The 22809-nt window shown below is 38.7% G+C and overlaps 1 protein-coding gene and 1 non-coding gene across 2 annotated transcripts in view; both read right to left on the bottom strand.

Moving 5' to 3' along the window:
• Positions 1 to 6703: 6703 nt before the first annotated feature.
• Trnap-ugg lies at positions 6704 to 6775 on the bottom strand. Its single transcript has one exon. It is a non-coding gene; the product is annotated as a tRNA-Pro (tRNA).
• An 11976-nt stretch (positions 6776 to 18751) lies between these two features.
• The window catches only part of LOC123320602, a 28135-nt gene continuing 24077 nt past the window's right edge, over positions 18752 to 22809 (bottom strand). The window contains exon 2 of the mRNA XM_044907959.1: positions 18752 to 21010. Within this exon, the coding sequence (XP_044763894.1) occupies positions 19252 to 20994 (1743 nt within the window). The 5' untranslated portion in view covers positions 20995 to 21010 and the 3' untranslated portion in view covers positions 18752 to 19251. The remainder of the gene's footprint in view (positions 21011 to 22809) is intronic.

Genomic DNA, 22809 nt, shown 5'->3' with positions numbered 1-22809 from the left:
TCCCAATTTTCAATTTCAGACGCAAATGCTTTGAAATTCGTAGAGAAATACAGCTCATCTCCTAGACATTTAGGCCTGAACGTATGTTCCAAAAAAGAATTACCTAAAACTGCACTCAATTTTCTATATTTGTGATGATTATCCAAATGGAAACAAGAAACCTCGGTTTTATTTGAGTTAGAACACAAACGCCACTCCAAAAAGTAATTCCTTAACATTTCTAAATATGTAATATCATCACTGTACATGAATTTCTCAGAAGAAGTAGTAGGGATATCACACAGGTGAAAATTGAAAAGAAGGGGTGCTAAAACTGATCCTTGTGGGAGACCGTTATTCAAAGTTTTGAAATTACTTCATTCAAATTTATTTTAGCAGTCGGTTGGCCATGAAATAATTTTCTCAAGTTTTTGTAACTAGAACGAAATTAGGTTGGCACTCATGAAATGTCGTTAATGTCATAACGCCGTTGCCACAATTAATATCAATTTTTATTAAGAAAATGCCGAAAGTGATTGAAAAAAGAGACAGGGTTTCAGGAAGTGCTATTTAGAATTCAGGTCCGCTCATTCAAATAGTTATACCCTGATATTCTAAAATCCACAATACGTCAGACGGTAGCGAACATATTCAATGTAAGAGAATTCATATAATGTTTCATCTGAATCTAAACGACTTATATTTCAGCTGAATATTTCCACAATCAGAAAGATTGTGAATGAAGAGGATGACAAAGAATTTCCTTCTATTGGGAGACCCAAAAAAGTGGTGGCATTTGAGAATTTTAAGTTTGAGTGAATTAAAGCGAAAAGTTTACTACAGGATCTTCGATAAATGTCATCGGAGAATAAGTTCCCTAAAATGGATTTTTGTATTTTTCATTTGACTTGTCCTATATACAATGTAAATGCCTTAAGGTACTAATAAATACCTATAATTATTATTATTACATCAATGTATTAAGATGAATAGCCACAAATACGAGCAAGTTGCCTTGTTACTTGTTTATTCATGTGAAGTTCATCTTAACTTGAAACTTTCCTTCAATTCATTTTACTTATATTGATGCAAGATGATTTTTGTTGAAGAATTTAACGTTTGCGTTTAATCTTCGAGATAATATTTTTGAAATCTACAAATGATGTAAGCCAAAGAAGATAACGAACATTAACTCTCCTCAAGCTAGTGCATATTATACTGATCTCTTGTATTTTCCATGCAAATAACTGGATTTGGTATGACTTCAATCAGTTTGTATAAACTTCAATTATGTTCGTCACATATTTTTCGAAGAGATTCGACATAGTGATAAAATACGTAATAACGGAAACTTTTACGTAGAACGGGCAACATAGCGTTGATTTAAAACCCAAAAATGTTTTGACAAGCTTCATAACCTCACATTTTCGTACTATACAGAGTGAAATGTGTCAAATTTCCATGGCCCACCGACTGCTAAAATAAAAGTGAATGAAGTATACTATATTATCAATAAAAAAACGAAACCACCTATCTGACAGTATATTTTCTACTAAGCGAACCACACTTTGGATGTGTACAGTTTGAAAATCAAACCATTTACAGTTAATTGCATCCATGAAGAGACGAAATTTGGCCAACAAAAACTTTTTTCCGATTGCTCTAACTTGAGACCAAAATTTCTCTTTCTGCGTCCGCCCATACCAAACGCATTTTATCTACTACATTTATGAGTGCGCTCAAAAACGTCGTTCTAACGCGAACGTAACACGGAGATCGACCATTTCGAAAAGTTGAAGTGGAACTTATATCCATTTAAGTCGTTTCAAGAAACGGCCGACCAACGATCGCGATTGCATTTGAGTCCAATCTCGTAATTAATTCGAAAAATGTTTACGCAGACCCATTCCGCGGAGTTATCGCATCTGTCGATGATAAATATTTGGTTGATGTTGTGTTATTTCTAACCGTCAATATCGTATAGTTAGTTTGGACGTTTTCACCGACGAATGAGCGGTCGATCTTGGTCTAAGTGGATAAAGGACGGCATAGCTTATCATAAAATCCGCTTTGACGGCTCTGTTGTAATAAACATGTCCACAAAACCAATTGGTTTTGATTTATTGGTTTTAATGTTGATAATGGAGTGTCTCAAGGCTCTGTTTTGTCACTCACCCTCTTTCTGTTTAAAATGTTAGCAGCTCAGAGGATCTACAGATAATGTTGTACACCTATAAACATATATACGAAGCTTTAGGCCTAAGACTCAATATCGACAAAACCAAAATCCTGGTAAGTCCGTCAGAAAGCTTTCAAACAGATATCAGCCTGGAGGATGAAACTCTAGAACAGGTCGAGCAGTTCAAACACTTGGAAAGCTTCATAAATACTAGGGCTAACCTATAAACGTAAAAACACAACCGTATCATCGGCATCACGGGCATTCTGGAAGCTGAAGGACAGAGTGTTTCAAAATCACGACCTCAATCTGAAGACCAAGACAGCTGTTTACAGAGCAGTGGTCCTGCCAACGCTTCTTTACGGAAGCGAAAGCTGGATGCCCTACAGGAGGCATATTAAACAGCTTGAACAAACGTAACAACGTCATCTAAGACGAATAATGCACAGCAGATGGTTCCACAAGGTTTCAAATGCAGAAGTCTTGCAGCTCGCGAGTTGTATAACAATCGGGAATAAAGTAACGAGGGCCTGACTCAGATGGAGCGGCCACATTCTGAGGATGCAAGACACAAGACTCCCCAAAATAGCTCCGTATGGCAAATTTACAGAGGGAGCTCGGAAACCAGGTGGCCAGTATAAGCGGTTTAAGGATACACTGCATAAATCGATGAAATCAGTTAATGACAATCATAACTGGGAACAACTAGCGTTAGACCTCCACAGTGGAGGTCTTTGGTCCACAGTTATAATGGAGACTCGAGAAGAATACAGCTGTGGCCAGATATGGTTGGTGACTATCCATGCCCGGAGTGTGGAAGGATCTGTAGGTCACGGTTGGGTCCCAGTCACAGGAGAGCACACAGTCACAAGTAGCCCTAACAAATTATAAGTTTGATCGCACCGTTAGTTCTGTTTTTGAGTCTTTTTGTAGCTTTATTCTCGGTAACGGGATACAGCAATGGAATGATTCAAATAAAGGATATTCTCGGTTCATCCCAGACTCACATCTTCAGCTTTGTGCATGATAGCACATTGATTGATGTCTTCATTTATCATCTAAGTAAGAGGAGAAGGTAAGAAGATTGGGAAAGGGCCTGCAAGGGTTTTTAAGAAATAAACGAAAGATGTGTGGAAATGAACCTAGAAAGATGTATATCTACCGAAGGACACGCAACGAGTTAGGCAACGTGGTCTGTTAAGCACTACCTCCTCGGAATGGATGGACTTCTTGGACATAGCGACGATTACGGAGTATGCGTGGGATTGTCCATACCCTTATTCTTCGAGAATCTGAAAATCGCCCATATCTGGATTCATCAGTGAAAAAGGACACTACGCCATTGATCGTTACAATTGATATGTTGCCTTGCCCATTCCAGTCTTTGACGCATATGGTCACGTGCTAATGGAACTCCTCTTAATGGACGTCTAGAATCTAGATTCACCTCTCTCAAACGTCGTCTGATAGTTTCGATGGAAACTTGGACCCCATCTGCATTCTCGCCGAAACTGCGATGAAACGATCCTGAGCAGATGCTGTTTTTCGTCGCCCACCAAGCCTTGGTCTTTCCAACACGGAACCTGTCTCCCTGAACATATTCCAAAGTCGAGATATCACACTTTGGCTGACTTGGAGCCTTTCCGCTACAACAACCTGAGTTAGGCCACCCTGTAGCATTCCGATAGCCCTATTAGAATCAGCGTTTGTTAATTTACGTCTTGGCATTTTCAGAAAACTCGTTTCAAATCGAAGCCGTTGATAAACTGACTTCATTTCAAAATAAGAACATTCATGAAGCATATGCAAAGAACCAAACTTCAGAAAAAAGGCGACCAGATTGACGAAATGTCTCATACTGATTTTTATTGGATCGATTCAAGTTGTTATTGAGTTTTAAATGATTTTAAAGCGATTTTCTCGAATATTACATACTTTTAAAAACTATTGAATACGATATCCCTAACTCTTGTGTAGCAGTATATTTAAGACTCTGGCTCCTTCACAAGTCATTTCTGACTGACAAATGTGATGTTGATGACGACTTCTTGATCTGAGTCGAACCCCATCCTTTTTGAACACTTCAGGCACAAAATAACAGACTTCAGCAAAATGACAAACCTATCCTTCCTTGGAAGAAAACGCGCAAACGAACTGTCTTCAGTCGACGTCTCCCAGCAATGGAATCTTCGATATCGACCATCTCGTTTCCGGACTGGAGAAAGTTGGTAGACGGTAGTAGATTTCAGCGGCTTCCTGGGACCAGTCGCCATTGTTCCAACCTTTTTTTTCCGATATGGCAGGCAGTAAACTGCAACATCTCGCACTTATCTGCCGCCTCAGGTGAATGGATGTCGTAATGGAAATTGTGACTTTCTTATGATGCACACACACACTCGTAACTTGCTGAATGGTGTGCTTTCATTTTTATTTGCGGCAATAAATGTTTGCGCTGAATCAGTCGGTGTTTGGATGCGTCAGCAGGAAGAATAGGGAACAATAAGCCAGCCAGTTGTTAACCAAACCACATCTTCAGTGTACAAAAATCAGAATATCCCTATCTTCAAGTTCTATGTATTTTGAAATGATGAAGAATCTATTTAAATTGTCCGTATTGCAAGAACGATCAATGTTACTTTCGATATAATATCTGGACAACGATATACATACTTGGAAATGTAGAAATTTCATAGTGGGTATACAATATCGAATTTCTTCTCTCGATCTGGAAATGAATATCAAACCTGCACATTTCTTAGCGATCGCAATACACAGGTTCTCATTCCTCCGTAAGTGATGACGAGTCCTTTTATAGAAACACTGACCTGAATGTGCATACCGACAATTTTTCTCTATGTCTTTCGTGAGAACGCATTGGTATCTTATCACGCATTCATTTCTCTTTCTCTGTTATGATCGAAGCCATTCATGCGGTAGAAGAGTCTGTTTAGGATTTTAGAACTCTTGAAAAGTGATAATAACTCATATCCCTCTCAAATTTACTACAAAATCACCATTATTCTTATTTTGATTTGAAATAGGAAGTGGTTTTCAAAAAACGCCGATGAAATACAATATTCCCACAAGTAATTATAGTTCAAATTTACCACTACTTCAACACTTCTTTACATATACTTCTACATCCACTTCTACAAATCTACATATACTTCTCTAGATCAACCTCATTACTTCTACATCTATATCTACGTCTACATATAAGGCTACATCTACGTATAATTGTTCTACGTCCGTATCTACCCCTACATCTACGTTCCCTGATCAGATAACGGTTCAAATCCCTATCAAATCCACTCCGAAATTATCATTATTTCTATTTTGATTTGAAATAGGAAGTGGCATTCAAAAAACAAGGATGGACTGCAATATTTCCAAAATTATCTATAGCTATTTAAATTTACCACATCTACTTCTTCATTCTTCAGTCCATTTCTTTACGTCTTCTTCTACATCCACTTAAACATCTACATCTGCCTCTACTTCTACATATACTTCTAAATATCCTTATCTACGTCAACGACTAAATCTATCTCTACATCTACGTCCATTTCTACCTGTACATCAACCCCTACATCTATGTCTACATCTACATCTACGTCCACATCTACTTCTATGACTACATCTACATCTACATTCACATTTATGTTCAGCTCTTCATCTACTGGATTTAGATTCTAGTGTCACAATAGTTTTTCTGCATGGATGAATTAAAACTCACTGAAGTGCAGAGTTCCGAAGTTTAATTCAATCCCATTCTCGATCGAACTCCACCTTGATGAATTCGAAGGCGAAAAAAAAATTCTATCATGTCGATTGAGATGAGTAATTTATTGATCACGAATATCTGATGGTTGGTGAAGATGGTATCCTCCCTTCCAAGGTATCGCATGTTGCTATTTATCAAGGGTATTGTGAAATTCAGCTGATAGAAATGAATGATGAATGGTAGAAAATTTTATCACTGTTTTATGAGAAGGCCGAACTAATAATGAATAGTGGCGTCCTTGCTTGAAAGAAACTCTTCTAAGCGAAATTGATTAAATTGAAGTTATATTGTTATCGAGAATATGACATATCGTGGAAACAAATGAAGAGTAATTTCCCCATGCAAAATCTTCAAGATATCTCCTATCATTTTATCCATTCAAGTCGTAGCGACTTAAATATTATGTGCAGCCGACAATTTAACACTTTCTCTTTTAAATCTCTTATATACGTTTATCACAATTGAATGGGACATCCTCTCGTGTGATTCCCAAAACTCTCCAGTTACCAATAGATTTACCACGGTTATTATACAGAATTACAGAGCCACTTAAGCGACTGTCGTAGGTACCAATCTACTACACTGATATCAATTAAGATAAACTTCGATTTTACTTTCTTCCTATTGTTCTGCGAGATCGAATTCATAATTGGACATTCTCCACTATCTGTTGGTTAGATTACTTTCTCACGACCAATTTGCGTTATATTTGGAGAATGCTTTCTTACTGACTGTCCTGAAAGATCGAGAGAAAAAAAAGAGGGCTCAGCCGGGATTTGAACCCGGGACCTCTCGCACCCAAAGCGAGAATCATACCCCTAGACCACTGAGCCGAACTGTTCGACCAGCTATTTTCACCGTATATAAAAGTTTTTTACAGTGAAATTCCTTCGATCTGATCTTAGTTTTTCCTGGTATACCTATAAATTCACAATTTTTTTCCTCGAAGAATATAAATATTATCTACTTCTATACATCTACATATTTTTATCAAAAGCTACATATGTATCTACATCTGCATCCACAACTGAATCTGCATCTATATCTATATATTTTTATATATCAGATACATCTTTAACTATTTATCTACATCTATAACATACATCTACAACTACAGCTTCATTCGACATAAACTTCTTCATCTACAAGTATATCTACTTTCTATATCTACATAATATCCAAATTTACATCTTCATCTACATCCACATCTACATCTACATCTACATCTACATCTACATCTACATATACATATACATCCACATCTACATCTAGATCTAAATCTACATCTACATCTACATCTACATCTACTTCTACATCTACTTCTACATCTACTTCTGCTTCTACTTCTACATCTAAATTCATATTACTTCCTGTAAGTATCGCTCAACAGCTGAACCAATTTTATTGAAATTTTAACAGTTTTGCGAAGGATTTATAGAGACGTTCTAGAGTTCTAGAACGTTCTTTTTAGTCGCCATATTTGTATTCAAGCCCAAGCTTGAACAGGAAAAAAATTCGAAATTTATACTTGGATATTTCAAATCTCTATGTGTCTTATGAAGACAATTCACCAAGGTATTGGTGGCTTGTGTGGAGCAAATTCGTTTATCAGGCATCTCGAACTATCATTCATGATCATATGTAATTATGTTGATTATCTATTCAAAAATAAATTAGTAAAAGTATGGGCATGAAAAAAGTATGGGTACCTATGCAATATTTGAGCGTATTCCTTCGAAGTGTAATTGATTCTTACACAATAGGTTTTATTGTTTATCGAAGAGCTCAAGTATGTGATTTCACAAATTCAGGACTATGATCGTTAAGTTGAGAAATCTCACCACATCAAATTTTAGGTGTGGTTTACAATCTTACCGAATCTGGGTAAATATCTGCGAATTTGCTCGTCCTCCGAATGGAGATTTCTATTATGATAACCTCGTATACCCACATCCATCTTAACTCGAAACGGAATGTTCGAAATGGTTAATCACCATCCATCTTTACAGTGCAGTTTGTGTGCTTGTTCACGAACACACTAAGAGTGTGCTATCGCTACAATATTCTATATAAAAAAGACTAGGTATTTCAGGCTTTAGAACCTCCAATTAGTCCAATTCCATATTAACTACCATAGATTCAAAGTGGCGTCTCTCAAGACCACGTCAATATTTGTTGTCTTCCTGACAATCTCATCAGCTTTGGAGAATTTTGTTCAACGCTTCTGGAATACTGATGAAATGTACTACTGGCCATTCTACTTCAGCAAAGAAGTTTTTGACATCATTTTTCAATTATGCATTATGTGGTACTTGCTGGTGTTGATTCCAAGATTCTTAGCAGTTGATGTCAATCTGTCAAATGGAAAACCAATAGCTTTAGGGTTGAAAGAACATAAACCTGCTACGTATTTCGATGTTCTAGTGGCATCAGATCCTTCTTTTGACAGAATGCATCAGCAAAGTTTAGATAATGTTTTGCTAATATGTCCGTCTTTATTCTGCATTTATCCAAACAATAAGAATCTTATTTTCGCCTAGATTGTGGGTTGTTTTGACGGGCCCTTTGAAACGCTTACAGTCCTAGTGCAATAAGTTTCGTAAATCTTCTGGACTAAAATTCTTCCACGTGGTTTACTGATGGATCAAAATCAGAAAGAAGCATTGGCGTATATGGACCTAAACTGAGTGTCTCTAAAGCCTTTGGAAGTGAACCCTCTATTTTAAGACCGAGACACTGGCTGTTTACGTATGCGCTCAGGAGTGTCTCAAAATGAATCTCAAAGGGGTGCATATCTATATCACCACGAAGCCAAGCCACGCTGAGGTTTCTGGAATCACTTTGCCAGGGATGTCTGTTGACATGGAAGTGCCGTAATACCATGAAGCAACTGGCCAGAGGCAATAAAGTGACTCTACTATGGATACCAGGGTCTTGTAGTGTTGAAGGAAATAAGGAAGCTAATGAACTTGGCATCAAGGTTTAGACCTGCTGTACCTTAGCCTTTCTGTGGGCTTGTAGAAGACCGATATCCAACAATGGGAGTTGCACAACAGAATAACCCCTTGGAGAAACTCTCCTGGACTTACTCAGTTAAAGGAATTCGTGATGATTTCACCGACCTACACCAGAAAACTGCTGAAGCTGTAACGAGCTGAGCCTTGGGTGATGGTGGGACTGCTGACAGGGCAAATGCCATTTGTACCCTATGGGAAAGTTAGCAGATGAGATTAATAGATTCTGTGAATCAGGAGCAGAAACAGCTGAACACATGGTATGCAAGTGTCCAGAACTGGCTGGCCTAAGAACCATTCATATGAGGAAATCGGTCCTGGATACTCACGAGGTAACGGCTAAGGCCCCTAAGGATGTTGTAGGTTTTATCAACATCGTTGACGACCTCCTTGGGTTGTTATGAATGAGAAGGGTAGAGAACAGAAGGCTAACCGAGCCATAACGACCCTTGTTCAATTAATAATACCCTGAAGGAATCTTCCAAGACTTAAGTACTCCAAAAGTTCCTTGAGAACTTTAACACTGCGAGATTTGAGTATCTGGATATCAGTAAGAAAATGCTACACCTATTTACTGGAATACTTACAGAGCCTAGTCGCCTTGGGAAGCTACTAATGAGAATGGGTCTAGCAGAAACTGTATATTCTGTGGGGGAGATGATAAAACTCCAGATCACCTAGTAACAGATTGTCTCGTTGTTTATAGTCAATAGAAAAAATACTTTGGATGAGAAACTTCTAGTTGCGAGGAAGTAGCCTCCATGAAGCCCTTCCAGATTCTGGAGTTCACACTCTAGAACAACTCTGATGGGTGGTCAATCGATCTTAAAGTCGCAGTGCAACGCAATCCCTTTTAAAATATAAAATCTAGCTGGACCTATTCTCTTCAGGTGCTTTCTGCAACAAACAAGATGTAATATTGATGTTCTTGGCATGATTCAGCCCTGGAAAATTCTCCATTTCTTTTTGGTTTCATCTTTATGCTCGAACACTGTGACTGATGCTTACCTGACTATTCTTCTTATTCATTTAATGTGGTCGTAAACGTTTCTAACACACAGAACCGTCCATAATTAACATCCATCGCGAATACATCAAATATTTAATTTCGATCATGCAAACAACATTTCGTTAGGATACGTGACCGCATATGAAGATGCTGAATTTTCGACGGATTGCAATATCTATCTTCTGTTTGATTTATCCTTCGAGAACACGATGTTTTGGCTTTATTCCACCGTAATTTTGCGTTGCTTGTGTGCATAGTTGAGAGGAGTCGTCGTCTGTTGAAAAATCAACCATACCAAGGTCTTTGGACTTGAAAAGTAAAAGAGTTGTGGTTGAATATAGTGGGTTGCTGTACGAACTCAAAAGTGATAAATATTTAACCAATTGTTGCACTGATTATGTGGATTGGTGTCTGAGTTTTTTCGTAGAGGATGATTCAAGGTTTTGAGGAATGAACATTCAAGAAGATTCCTCTAGATGGAATGTTTGATAACTTGTTACAAGTATGAGCACCTGAGGTCAAGCTCCATGAAAATCATGACGTTTGGAAGTTCTTGAGAGTGACAGAAACGTATATTCCTTCACACTTCTTCGGTAAAGTCCCTCCAAAATCTGAAGAACAGAAGATTTGGAACCAAACCTTGTCGAAAGTTCACTTCTTGGGCAGCGAAAAGGGTTTCAAATATTTTTCATTCAATACCGAAGGATTTTTCGAAGAAAATAGAGTTTTCTCATCAAAATAAGCAGCAGGTGCTTCTCAGACTGCAACTGGAGAACAACTCATTGAAAGAATTTTACGATAGAGCAAACGGTTTTGTTGGCATAGAAGTCTTCGTCAGGCATCATCAAGTGCCTGTATTCAAAAGGGTTAAGAGGTAAGCAGATTTACGATGATATGCTCAATACCCTTGGTGATCAATGTCCTTCGTATGCGACAGTGAAAAATTGGACTTCAAGCTTCGAAAGTGTTAAATTTTCCATTGAAGATGATGACCGATCGGGAAGGCCAGTTTCTGTGCCAGTCCCCGAAAATATCGATGCAGTTCATGACATGATTTTATCAGACCGTCGAATTAGGCTAAAACGGATATCTGAAGCACTGAATATTTAATACGAACGCGTTCATCATATAGTTCACGTCAATTTGGAGATGAGAAAAATTGCTGTAAAATGGATCCCAAAATGTTTGAATGTTGACCAAAAGCGTGCAAGGGTAGAAGCATCGCGTTCGATCTGTGCTCGATTTGAAAACGATGTAGACTTCTTGAACATAATTGTCACTATGTATGAGACTTGGGTACATTTCTACAATCCAGAAACAAAGCAACAATCGATGGAATGGCGACACTCTGGTTCTCCAAGACCTAAGAAGTTTCGTGTTCAAAAATCAGCTGGAAAAGTTCTTGCTTCAGTGTTTTGGGATTGCCATGGAGTAATCATACTGATTTTTCTGATAAGGGTAAAACAATAACCTGAGACTATTCGACATTACTGACCACTCTAAGGGAAAAAATTGAAGAGAAAAGGCGCGGAAAGCTATCCAAATGTGTTTTGTTTCTGCATGCCAACGCCCCTGCACACAAATCTCATGTTGCCATGAAAAAAATTCGTGATTTAGTTTTCGAATAACTAGAACACCCCCCTTATTCACCAGATTTGGCTCCATCCGACTATCATCTCTATTCTCAACTGAAAAAAAGTTTAAAAGGTCGTAAATTTTCTTTCAACGAGGAGGTAATGAAAGCTGTGGAAGTCTGGTTTGCAGAGCAAGAAGAAACATTTTTATTGAAAGATCTAGAGACGTTGCAGGTTCGCTGTAATCAAGTAAGAGGAGAATATGTTGAGTAATAAAATATTTTGACATTGAAATTTCGTTAGGTTCTATAGTAGGCTAAGAATTTTTCAATATATCCTCGTATATCTACTGAATCATATATCTACACAATCATTCAGACTCTATAAGGCCTTATCAAAGAAAATATCACCCACTCCCACCTTTTTTCGGCCTACCCTTCACTAGAATCGTCATTTCACAATACGGCCACGATGAATCGGCAGGCTTCGGGAGCAAGTTAAATTGTCTGACATTGCATGTTTCTCCATTCTATGGGATCGTGTGAAAATCGCACATGGAATTCCGGCCAGTTCCATTCAACTTCCACAGGCGGTGTGCGGCAGAAAACGAAAAATAAAAAGAATAAATAGATAGGAGCACCGACTCCTCCAGTACGTACGGTCGAGAAATGATTAGGTCTTTAGTCTTGGCTAGTCATGTTGTTATAATAAAGAAGATTTGAAAAGGGAATAGGGGAAGGTATGCGAGACACCTCGGCGAGCCAGAAACGGCCAGATAGGTACGGAGGTTATTTGGAAATGTTCAAGTCACTTTCCTGGCTCCTTCAGCTTTTATTTAATGTCTTTAATGTCCTATAATCTCTGACGTCATGATATTGCCATCCTTAGGACAATAAGAATAACTGATAAGCCCCTGGTGTCAATTTTTGTTAATAAATATTCAGTAAACTTTTGTTTGTCCACAGTGTAGGCTGACATATTTATACAGTGAGGTCACAGGAAAATTAACACCACGATTTTTCAGCTTTAAAATGAAAATATGGAAAATTGCTCGGACCCGTCAATTTTTGATTCGAAGGGACCCAACTTTTCCGCACTTTGCATCCCCGTAACTGCAACCCTTTGACGGGGGTGAGTACAACCCCTTGATTTTGAGTATGGATGAGGGGTGATGCGGTACCTCATGTTGAAGGTCTTATCGAGTACTATCTGATCTTGAAATTTCGCTTAAAAATCTCCATCGATAACTAAATTACAGGTGAAATAGTGGAAGAGTGTTGTAAACACTTTTCTTTATAAGTTAACATTTCCAGTCAAAAATTTATTCTTAGTATTTGAGGTATGAATTCAGTTTACTCAAAAAATTGAGTTCAATAAGGTGACTGGTCTCTTCGATACATCAACCATGGATTAACAATGCCTTCGCATACTTTCGATCAGATTGTTGAAGGAACCTTGATCAATTTTCTCTACAAAGTTGCAGTGAAAGCCTCGGCGCAAAAACCCGTACCAACTTCAATATGCAGACGAATGCGCTCTTATCGCTAGCACGTCAGAGGATCTACAGACAATGTTTGACACCTATAAACATATATACGAAGCTTTAGGCCTCAGACTCAATATTGACGAAACAAAAATCCTGGTTAGTCCGCCAGAAAGCCTTCAAACAGATATCAGTCTGGAGGATGAAACTCTCAAACAAGTCAAGCAGTTCAAATACTTGGGAAGCTTCATAAATACATAAGGCTAACCTGGACACGGAAACACACAACCGTATCAATTCGGCATCACGGGCATTCTGGAAGCTAAAGGACAGAGTGTTTCAAAATCACGACCTCAATCTGAAGGCCAAGACAGCTGTTTACAAAGCAGTGGTCCTCCCAACGCTTTTTTACGGAAGCGAAAGCTGGACACCCTACATGAGACATATTAAACAGCTTGAACAAACGCAACAACGTCATCTAAGACAAATAATGCACATCAGATGGTTCCACAAAGTTTCAAATGCAGAAGTCTTGCAGCCCGCGAGTTGTACAACAATTGAAACTCAAGTAACGAGAGCTCGACTCAGATGGAACGGCCACATTCTGAGGATGTAAGACACAAGACTTTCCAAAATAGCTCTGTATGGCGAATTCACAGAGGGGCTTGGAAATCAGGAGGCCAGTATAAGCGGTTTAAGGATATACTACATCAATCCCTAAAATCAGTTAAAGCCAATCATAACTGGGAACAACTAGCGTTAGACAGATCACAGTGGAGGTCTTTGGTCCACAGTTATAATGGACACTCGAGAAGAATAAAGTGGCGGCCAGATCTAGTTGGTGACTACCCATTCCCGGAATGTGGGAGGATCTGTTGGTTACGGCTGGGTCTCTTTAGTCACAGGAGGCACACAGTCGCAAGTAGCCCTAAGAAACTAGGATTTGATAGCACCGATTTTTTTTTCTTTTTTCAATCTTTTTGTAGGTTTATTCCCGGTAACGTGATTCAGCAATGAATGAAAGCTGTCTGAGGTCTTGAAGTGTATATGCAGCGTTCAAAATTCGACAAGCACTCAAAGACCTAGTACTTATGTCCATTTGTTCATAATGAGCATAAGAATGAGTTAAATGAGTGGGCAAACATTTAGATTTCCTATATTAGAAAAATTAGCGAAAAATAATGAAACATTCTGAAATTTCCTTATCTTTTGTGGAGCAGTATATTTTCATGTGAAGCATTATCGACACAGCACCAAGGTGACTGAAAAAATAACTACTACGAGAGCATTTCAGCAACAGCATAACTTTCTGATGAATGAATCCCTCATCAAGCTCGTATGAATGATCACACCGAAATGAGCACAGGTCAGAGCAAACCACCTTCGCTTTCTATTTTCGGTCGCACCCGGTACACCGAAGAAAATCCGGCGCTTTCTATGGAATGTGGTCACATTCATACTGGAAACAGGTATATCTAACCAATATCTAATGGCTTATCTGCGCTGGGAGCTCAGCTCCTGCATCGATTCAACCAGAAGATGTATTCCGCTATTATGGAGCTACCTACAGCTGGAAATTTCAAGAGATAACCGGACGACATCGCCTTCAGAGTATCAAAGTTCCGCTCAGCTGTAAGGCGATCCGGTATGTTGGAAGAATGGTATCAGATAATGAGTTTTCACCATTCTAAAAAGTTCGGAATGTCTCTTTGTTGGTGCTGTGGTGGGTAACTGTTAAGGCGATCGATAATTTTAACGTGGAAGCCGCATATATACACTGCGCAAAGAAATTAACGCACATTATGGAAATCCTCAAATTTATTCTACAACTGAAGGTGTTCTCAATGATAATTATTTTTATCTGAATTATGCATGCATATGTTATCCACTTTCAACGGTTATCTTCAATATAGATGTTTTTTCCCAGCAGGAATGAAAAAAGATGATATTATCAGATTTTGAATGTATTGGCTCCATTCTAAAATCAGTTGTTCTCGATCAATCCTAGTGATCAATAGTTTTTCTTTCGTTTGATTTTCTACACTCGATCGCTATGCAACGCGAAACACGCAATTTGACCCAAGAGGAATGTGCCCAAGCGATAGTTTTGCGAGAAGAAGGGTGGACATACACAAGAATTGCAAAAAGGTTTGGAGTTTCCCATACAAGTGTGTCCAAAATGTTGCAGCGGTTCAGGGAGACAGGTATGAATGTCCGAAGACCAGGACAGGGTAGACCACGGGAAACAACTGCCATTCAAGAACGTTACTTGAGAGTTTCTTCGTTGAGACGAACAGTTTGCAACCGCTCGCCTCCTTCAAATTCAGCTTGAGCAAACTCATGAGGTGCAAATTAGTACTCAGACAATAAGAAATCGCCTCAGAGAATATGATTTAAGGCCTCGTGTCGCGGCAAGAGGCCCAGCCCCATCGAAGGGCGCGTTTGGATTTTGCGAGAGACCATATCCATTGGGAAGAGGCCGATTGGGAAAGAGTTCTCTTCACAGATGAGTCTAGATTCTGCCTCTACCATTGTGATCGACGTTCCCTTGTATACAGACGTCCACATGAAAGATATGCTCAGTGCAATTTCCTGAATACTACTGGTTTCGGGGGAGGATCGATTATGGTATGAGGTGGAATATCTTTGACTGCTCGCACAGACCTAGTGGTCGTTGATAATGGAGCTATGAATGCTGATAAGTATATAAGGAAGATTCTTGAAGAGCATGTAGTGCCATTTGCCCCATACATTGGTGAAAATTTCATTTTTATGGACGATAATGCCAGACCCCATCGTGCGCGCATCGTTCAGGAGTACCTTGAAGAGGTTGAAGTCTCTCGAATGGAATGGCCAGCAAGAAGTCCAGATCTCAATCCGATTGAGCAGGTTTGGGACAACCTCAATAAAAGGCTGAGAAGTTCAGAAAATCATCCAGCTACTCTTGATGACTTAGGAATCCAACTCGGAGAAATCTGGGAAGGATTAGATCAGAACATTTTAAGATCACTCATTTTGAGTATCAACCATCATTGCCGAGCTGTAATTAACGCAAGGGGTGGAAATACCAAGTATTAAATCACTTATCAGCATTTCAGTATTTTGGAAATTGTTCATTTCTCTTCTTTCACATATGATTCGGTGAAATCCTGAATTTTTCCTCCATTTAATGTGTCTTGTTTCGTTCAAAACCTTCCCGAGAGAACATAAAAAATAAGTTATAAAGTTAACTTTCATTAAAATTGAGATTTTCAAAATGTGCGTTAATTTTTTTGCGCAGTGTATATACAGGATGTCTTCTTAACTGAAGAGGTTTAGTTGCGTTTCCAATTCAGCACCAATTTGGATAGTGAAAACAGGTGCCAAAGTTGGAGATGGACATGAATTTCTTGTGGCTAGGAGATGGCAAATACATTCAAATCACTTGGTCTGATTGAGAAGGTAAAACAACTATCCACCATAGTCCAAGGTATACAGATAGCTTGAATACCAAGAAAAGGTAGAGGCTGAACTACACTGTAGGAGAGAAATGAACAGAATGAAGATTCATTCCCTGTCCACAGCAAAATATCGCAAAACTAAATGTTTTTCTCGAATATGCCTTCAATTTTTGAACAGTGCATTGACATATCAAGATGTAATGCATATTTGTCGTCAGAGGCGATGATCGATTATTTCTCCTGGATGATAACAATCTCATCAATCTTTTTCTGGAACCTTTTCATCAAACCTTCAACCTCCAAGCTTTTCGTTACCAGATAACCATCAATATTTCCGCAGGTTATCGACCGATAAGTTCTTTACCATTTCACTTTCCAGCAAACTTGAAGATGTCACAAACACCACCTTATCTCGCCGCTAATATACGATTTCGAAACCAGCTTGTTGTTGCAAGATCTCGAAAAGACTTCAGAAGAGCAATAAATCGAAAACCAGCCGAAGATACCTAACCGCCAGTACGTTATTGTGCAAGCTGAATTGGAGCTGTGTGATGGCAGAGTGAGAAGAATGTCTTCTTAAAAGGTTTAACACTTGCGTAATCAAGTATCATCGTTTGCCAGTTTCTTCGAGTAATACACGATCTTGCTTCAGGTGTTTTGTTTCCTCTTGCATGTTTTACTGCTTAAATGCAACGTTGTTGAGGGAAAAGCCAGCATAGAATACATATTGTATTACACAGGATCAGTCTTCGTCAAAAGAAACAAAATTACTTTCAGAATAGCAAGCTTAATCTATGACACTAAACATCTGTGGTTTTTTTGGGTCCAAAAGAGACTGACATTCGGACCTGACGCAAGGTCACAGCGGTCCTTTGAAAATGCAAAAAATATTGTTGCATTTCAAACAGATGGTTAATCTCGATATTGCAGACGTGCTGACCCAAATCTGACACTAATCAGGTGGGGTTTTCTCAATCTGACAGTTTGAAAATGGTAACAATGCATTTTCTTTCAAATATCTCCCTTCCTCTACCTCTGATCGTTTTTGTATTCATCATGAAAGTTGTAGATAATAAAATTCTATATAACTTTCGTCTGAAGCAATTTTACATACTTTTCGAGCTGAAGGATGATGAAGACGAGGAGCTTAGCCACACATGCGAAAGGGCAAAGTCAATGTAGAATCCTAGTCGAATGTACATTAATAGCAACATATCTCAAAAACTTTTGAACGTAGGAAAGATTGCTTCGGACGAAAACTGTATGAAATGTTACGCTCTGAATCTTTTATGATAAATTCGAAAACAATTCGAATCCCAGGAAAAGAGATCATTAAAAACAAGTGTTTTTTATGACCTTCAATGCCATTTTTTTTTCCGCTAGCTGAAACTTTCAGATTATATTTTTTTCATTAATCTTGAATCATAAGCTTCGGAATGTGACTTTTTCTGCAAGTTTCACGCCCTCCCACACATTCTCATCGCACTTTAATTGTCAGATTAAGAGAATGTGTACTTTTCAACATGCAATTTTCAGGGTAGCGTGTTTCAGTGCATCTTCAGTACTCTAAAAACTTTCATGGTGAGAAAAAAATGCACTGAGGATATTTATCTTGCTGAAATTTTCTACTTTCACGTTACAAATTGCAATTTGGGGATAAATACGTATCTAACTTGACGCTATCTTCCATCGTGTACCCTACTTTGAAACTTCCTGTCTGGAAGTTGGCAATTTCTTCCATTACATGTCCGATAACCAATCACTTGAACAGATAGTTACGCACAAAGTAGGCAATCAAGCCTACAAGACAAGCAGGTATTACCGATGTATTATAAGGTTCCACAACTTTCTCTCATCCCATAGCTGTTTTGCAGCCTCAGGCAGATTTCATGAAAAAATATACGCTGGAATTAACTGTCGAAACTGAACACCGCCAATGATTTTTTCTCCTTCGGTTGAAGATGCTCGAGTCGCTGACATTTCAATATACTCGTTTCTAGGATGGCAATTTTCAGTAGAGAGAGAGACTCGAGAGAATGAGGTTATTTCTAATATTGTAATTAAAGAACAAGTTTTGTCATACAAGATTGATACGTCAAGTGTTAGTAGAACTATTTAAGGCCACATCCTCACTATTTGTCAATGGAAGAAACATTAAAATAACTATGTACCTACCTGTCCTTGAAGACTGTTTCCAGCCTGGCTAGATAATATACTGGATACAGCTACTCAATCATTCTCAGGAAATTACCAAGTTGGGCAAGGTGATAAATAGTAAAAAAAACAAACTTCCAATCACATTTTTATTAATAGAATTGAACGCAAACTGAATAAAATGATACATATATACAGATAAAAAAGAATATACATGGAAATGTTATTATTATCAATTCGCTCCTTGTTATATTTGTTAATAATAAGGTGACACTTCTTATTTACATGAATTTTTTTCGAGATTTCCATAATTTTTTGGTACAGAATCAACATACAATGAATGGAAAATTCTTCGTAACAGAGATTTTTTTATTTGAATAGATTTTTTTTTGTTGAGCAAAATTCATATTTCAGAGAGTGAAATGTGAAATTCTAAGAGTCTTGAAGGAAATCGAGTATTGTCTAGAAACAATACCGATTCTTATAATGACGAAAAAGAGAACAAATAGATAAAGATTAGTCTTATGAACCTTGAATAAAAAATCTATAAATACAAAATCGATAAGCAACAAAAATTCAGGATGTAATGGTAGTAAACTTTAAGTACAACGAAACCAACAGTGATGAAACTAAATTCACACCACTTGCACTGTAGTGTACGCACTGAAAGTAACTTTTTTCTCATTTTTCCTCTTGGTCTCGTCTTTTTTTATCACACTCTTCAAATAACCATCTCCGTTTTGCCTGTGAGAATCACTTGTCCTCCATTTTCCGTCTATAGAATCTTGAGGTTGGGGGTTGAAATCCCTCAATTTTGGTGAAAGACCAAACAGTCTATTTCCAATATTCGCAGAAGGTCCTAAAGTGTTCGTTTTGTAGCTAGAAGAGCCAAAGCTGTAAGGGATTTCGTGTGATTTCAAAGCTCTACCATTGGCTGTAGCTACTGGTACGTAAGTAACCGGATAGTTGACCGTTGTATCTATATATCTATAAGCCATAGGCTGAGCCACCCTGGTCTCGCTTCTACTCCTAGGCTGCTTGAAGAACCTTGGTATCGAGTTGGTCCACGTGTCTTGTGGTGGCGTTTTGTGTCTGGTGAGCGTGGAGGTTTCGAATTTTTTCGGGGCGTACTTCAGGATTTGCGCTGCCTTGTTTTTGACCAAGGTGTTTATGGATGGTTTGACCGGGGGGATACCGTAGTTTTGAAACTTTTTAGGGTGTGGTTCCTTCACCTGTCCCCTTATTATCATTCTTGAAGGCTCAGTTTTGTCGTTTTTGACGCTGACTTTCACGTACTGGCCACTCAGGATATCCTGTTTTATCTCAACATCTGGTGGTAGTGGTGCCTTCGGTTTTGATTTCTTTTTCCTCTCAGGCCTTTGTGGAAGAGTTCCCAGGATATTCTCACTGGAATTCCACACTTTTCGTAGGTGATTTCTTGACCTGACTTCTATGACTGAGTCTTCGGCTTCGTTCAAGTCTAGGAGATCATCAGCAGAAGCTGATTTATCCTTGGACTTTTCCAAGTCTTCGAAATTGGTTTGCTTGAAACGTCTGCTGATGGTATTGGTGCTGTTATATTCGTTCAAACTTTTGATGTGTTGGACGGAACTCTTGATCAACTTGTTCAAATTGTCCTCGGGGGTGTTTAAGCTGATTATACTGCTTGGCCCTTCCTCCACGTAGACAGATTTTGGAGGTTCCCTTGTTATCTCTATGTGTGTAACGCCATTACTGTCGGTTTTTTGTAGCAGGTTGAAGTTTTTGTTCGTATTGTTATTTTTGTTGTAGACAACCTGGTTGTTCACCGCTTTCAAGGCGGCAAATTTCGTATGGAATTTCTGCAGAAAGGCGATGTTGTCGAATTTGAACACTAGGGCGTTGCTTTCTATGACAAACACTAGAATTTCAGTACATTTTACATCGGTATAACATATACAGTTGACTAGATTGTAGTTCTCTCTCGTGAACTCTGTCTTGGTTTCGTTTTTCGTTTTTACGTAAATATCGTTGTCGTGGAAACTTTCTTCTTGAGGGGTGGGGAGTGGGGGTGTGTCAGTGTCGGAATCAGAGCTGGCCGAGCCGTTGGCGCTGTCCGTCTCTTGCGTTTTGACGCAGGTTTCAGCGGCATTGCCGGAGGTGAAACTGTCATCTGAGGAAACGATGGACAGGCTGTCTATGTCGGATTCGAAGCCTTCGTCTTGTTGAAGGAGCCTTGGGTGTTTCTCAGGGTTGGTCCTTTGGTGGAGGATGAGCTGGGAGACGTTCAGCTGGAGCTCGTACTCGGGGAAGGGCGGTTTCTTTCGTAACGCTTTCTCAACCAACGTTGACAAAGACGTAGAAGTACTTTCTTTGAGGAGAAGTGACGCGGTGAACATATCTTGTGATCATTATCTGGAACAAAGGAAAAAAATTGTTAGGAATCTAATGGAGATGTATGAAATTACGTTAGTTTTTTTCTATGTCACTATATATGCGTATATTTTGTATCAAATCTAGGGTTCCTTGCTTTGTTTTATTATATGCATCGAAATTTCTGTTAAAGTTCGAATGAGACATATTTATACAGATCGTTGATTCTCTACTGATATTGTGAAGCCTGTACAAGTTTTAAAGGGGGTGTAAGGCGTAGTATTTGAAGTTTAGAACATAGAATATCAGGAAGGAGCTTTTTCGAATAAATGTGACGGGAATTGTGCGACGGAAACGGCCATATTGGTCTTCCAAGTTTTAATTTTAAAAGTGGCAGACTTGGAAGTCAAATGATTCTGTTATCTGTGGCCAAATGAACAAAGTGATGTTTTAACTTAATTTTGGTAATTTGGATTCTTGAAATTTGCTGGAAATAAGGATTTTGGATATTGTAGCTTGAATAATTCATAGGTGGGTGATTTTTTTAAGCTGAATATCAGGTATTAATTATGATTTCCTGAATTTCATGACATATAACAAGGTTATCCCATGACAATAACACTCCATGGGCGTAGGTGATGTTAAGTCATAGACCTTAATACCATTAAGTATCTAGACAAGCAGTGTTAGGCGGAGTGAATTTCCGCTTTGATTAGCAATTTGAAAGAGCTTGAAAAAGCTTCGGACTTTACGTCAGTGCTTTCCTAATTTTTTTGATTAATCAGAATCAACTGACTATTGAAGTTAGTTTTTTGGAAACTTCATTGTCCTACGTCACTGTTGAAACGGAAATATATGTCGGCCATATTTCTCCTCCATTCCGGTCAAATTGAAATGGGCAATATGCTCCTTCCTGTTATTCTATATTCTAAGATTTGAAGCCTAGATTATTCCTGTCCAAGGTAACTCAATTGAGTAAGTATTTGAAGCTCATCCTTATTCAACACCTTGAAGATCAAAAGGCAACAAAAATTGATAAATCCGAATACTTATCAAATAAGAGAATCAAGGGTAGTATCCCGTTACCGGGAATAACTACAAAAAGAAAAAAAAAGATTGAAGGTCCGAACAGACTTGTAGTTTTTTAGGGCTAATTTCGACTGTGTGCCCTCCTGTGACTGAAGAGACTCAACCGTGACCTGCAGATCCTTCCACACTCAGGGCATGGATAGTCATCAACCAGATCTGGCCGCCGCTGTATTCTTCTCGAGTCTCTATTATAACTGTGTACTAAAGACCTCCACTGTGAACTGTCCAACGCTAGTTGTTCCTAGTTATGATTGACGTTAGCTGATTTTAGGGATTTATGTATATCCTTAAACCGCTTATACTGGCCTCCTGGTTTCCGAGCTCCCTCTGTGAATTCGCCATATAGAGCTATTTTGGGGAGTCTTGTGTCTTGCATACTCAGAATGTGGCCGCTCCATCTGAGTCGGGCCCTCGTTACTTGAGTCTCAATTGTTGTACAACTCGCGCGCTGCAAGACTTCTGCATTTGAATGTTTGTGGAACCATCTGATGTGCATTATGTGTCTTAGATGACGTTGTTGCGTTTGTTCAAGCTGTTTAATATGTCGCCTGTAGTGCGTCCAGCTGTCGCTTCCGTAGAGAAGCGTTGGGAGGACGACTACTTTGTATACAGCTGTCTTGGTCTTCAGATTGAGGTCGTGATTTTGAAACACTCTGACCTTTAGCTTCCAGAATGCCGGTGATGCTGAACTGTCACGGTTGTGTATTTCCTTGTCTAGGTTAGCCCTGGTATTTATGAATCTTGCCAAGTAT

This window comes from Coccinella septempunctata, chromosome 9 (genome assembly GCF_907165205.1).
Source record: "Coccinella septempunctata chromosome 9, icCocSept1.1, whole genome shotgun sequence".
NCBI classification, from domain to species: Eukaryota; Metazoa; Arthropoda; class Insecta; order Coleoptera; family Coccinellidae; genus Coccinella; species Coccinella septempunctata.
The sequence above is the reverse complement of the archived record's forward strand: the minus strand, read 5'-3'. Positions and strand labels throughout refer to the sequence as shown.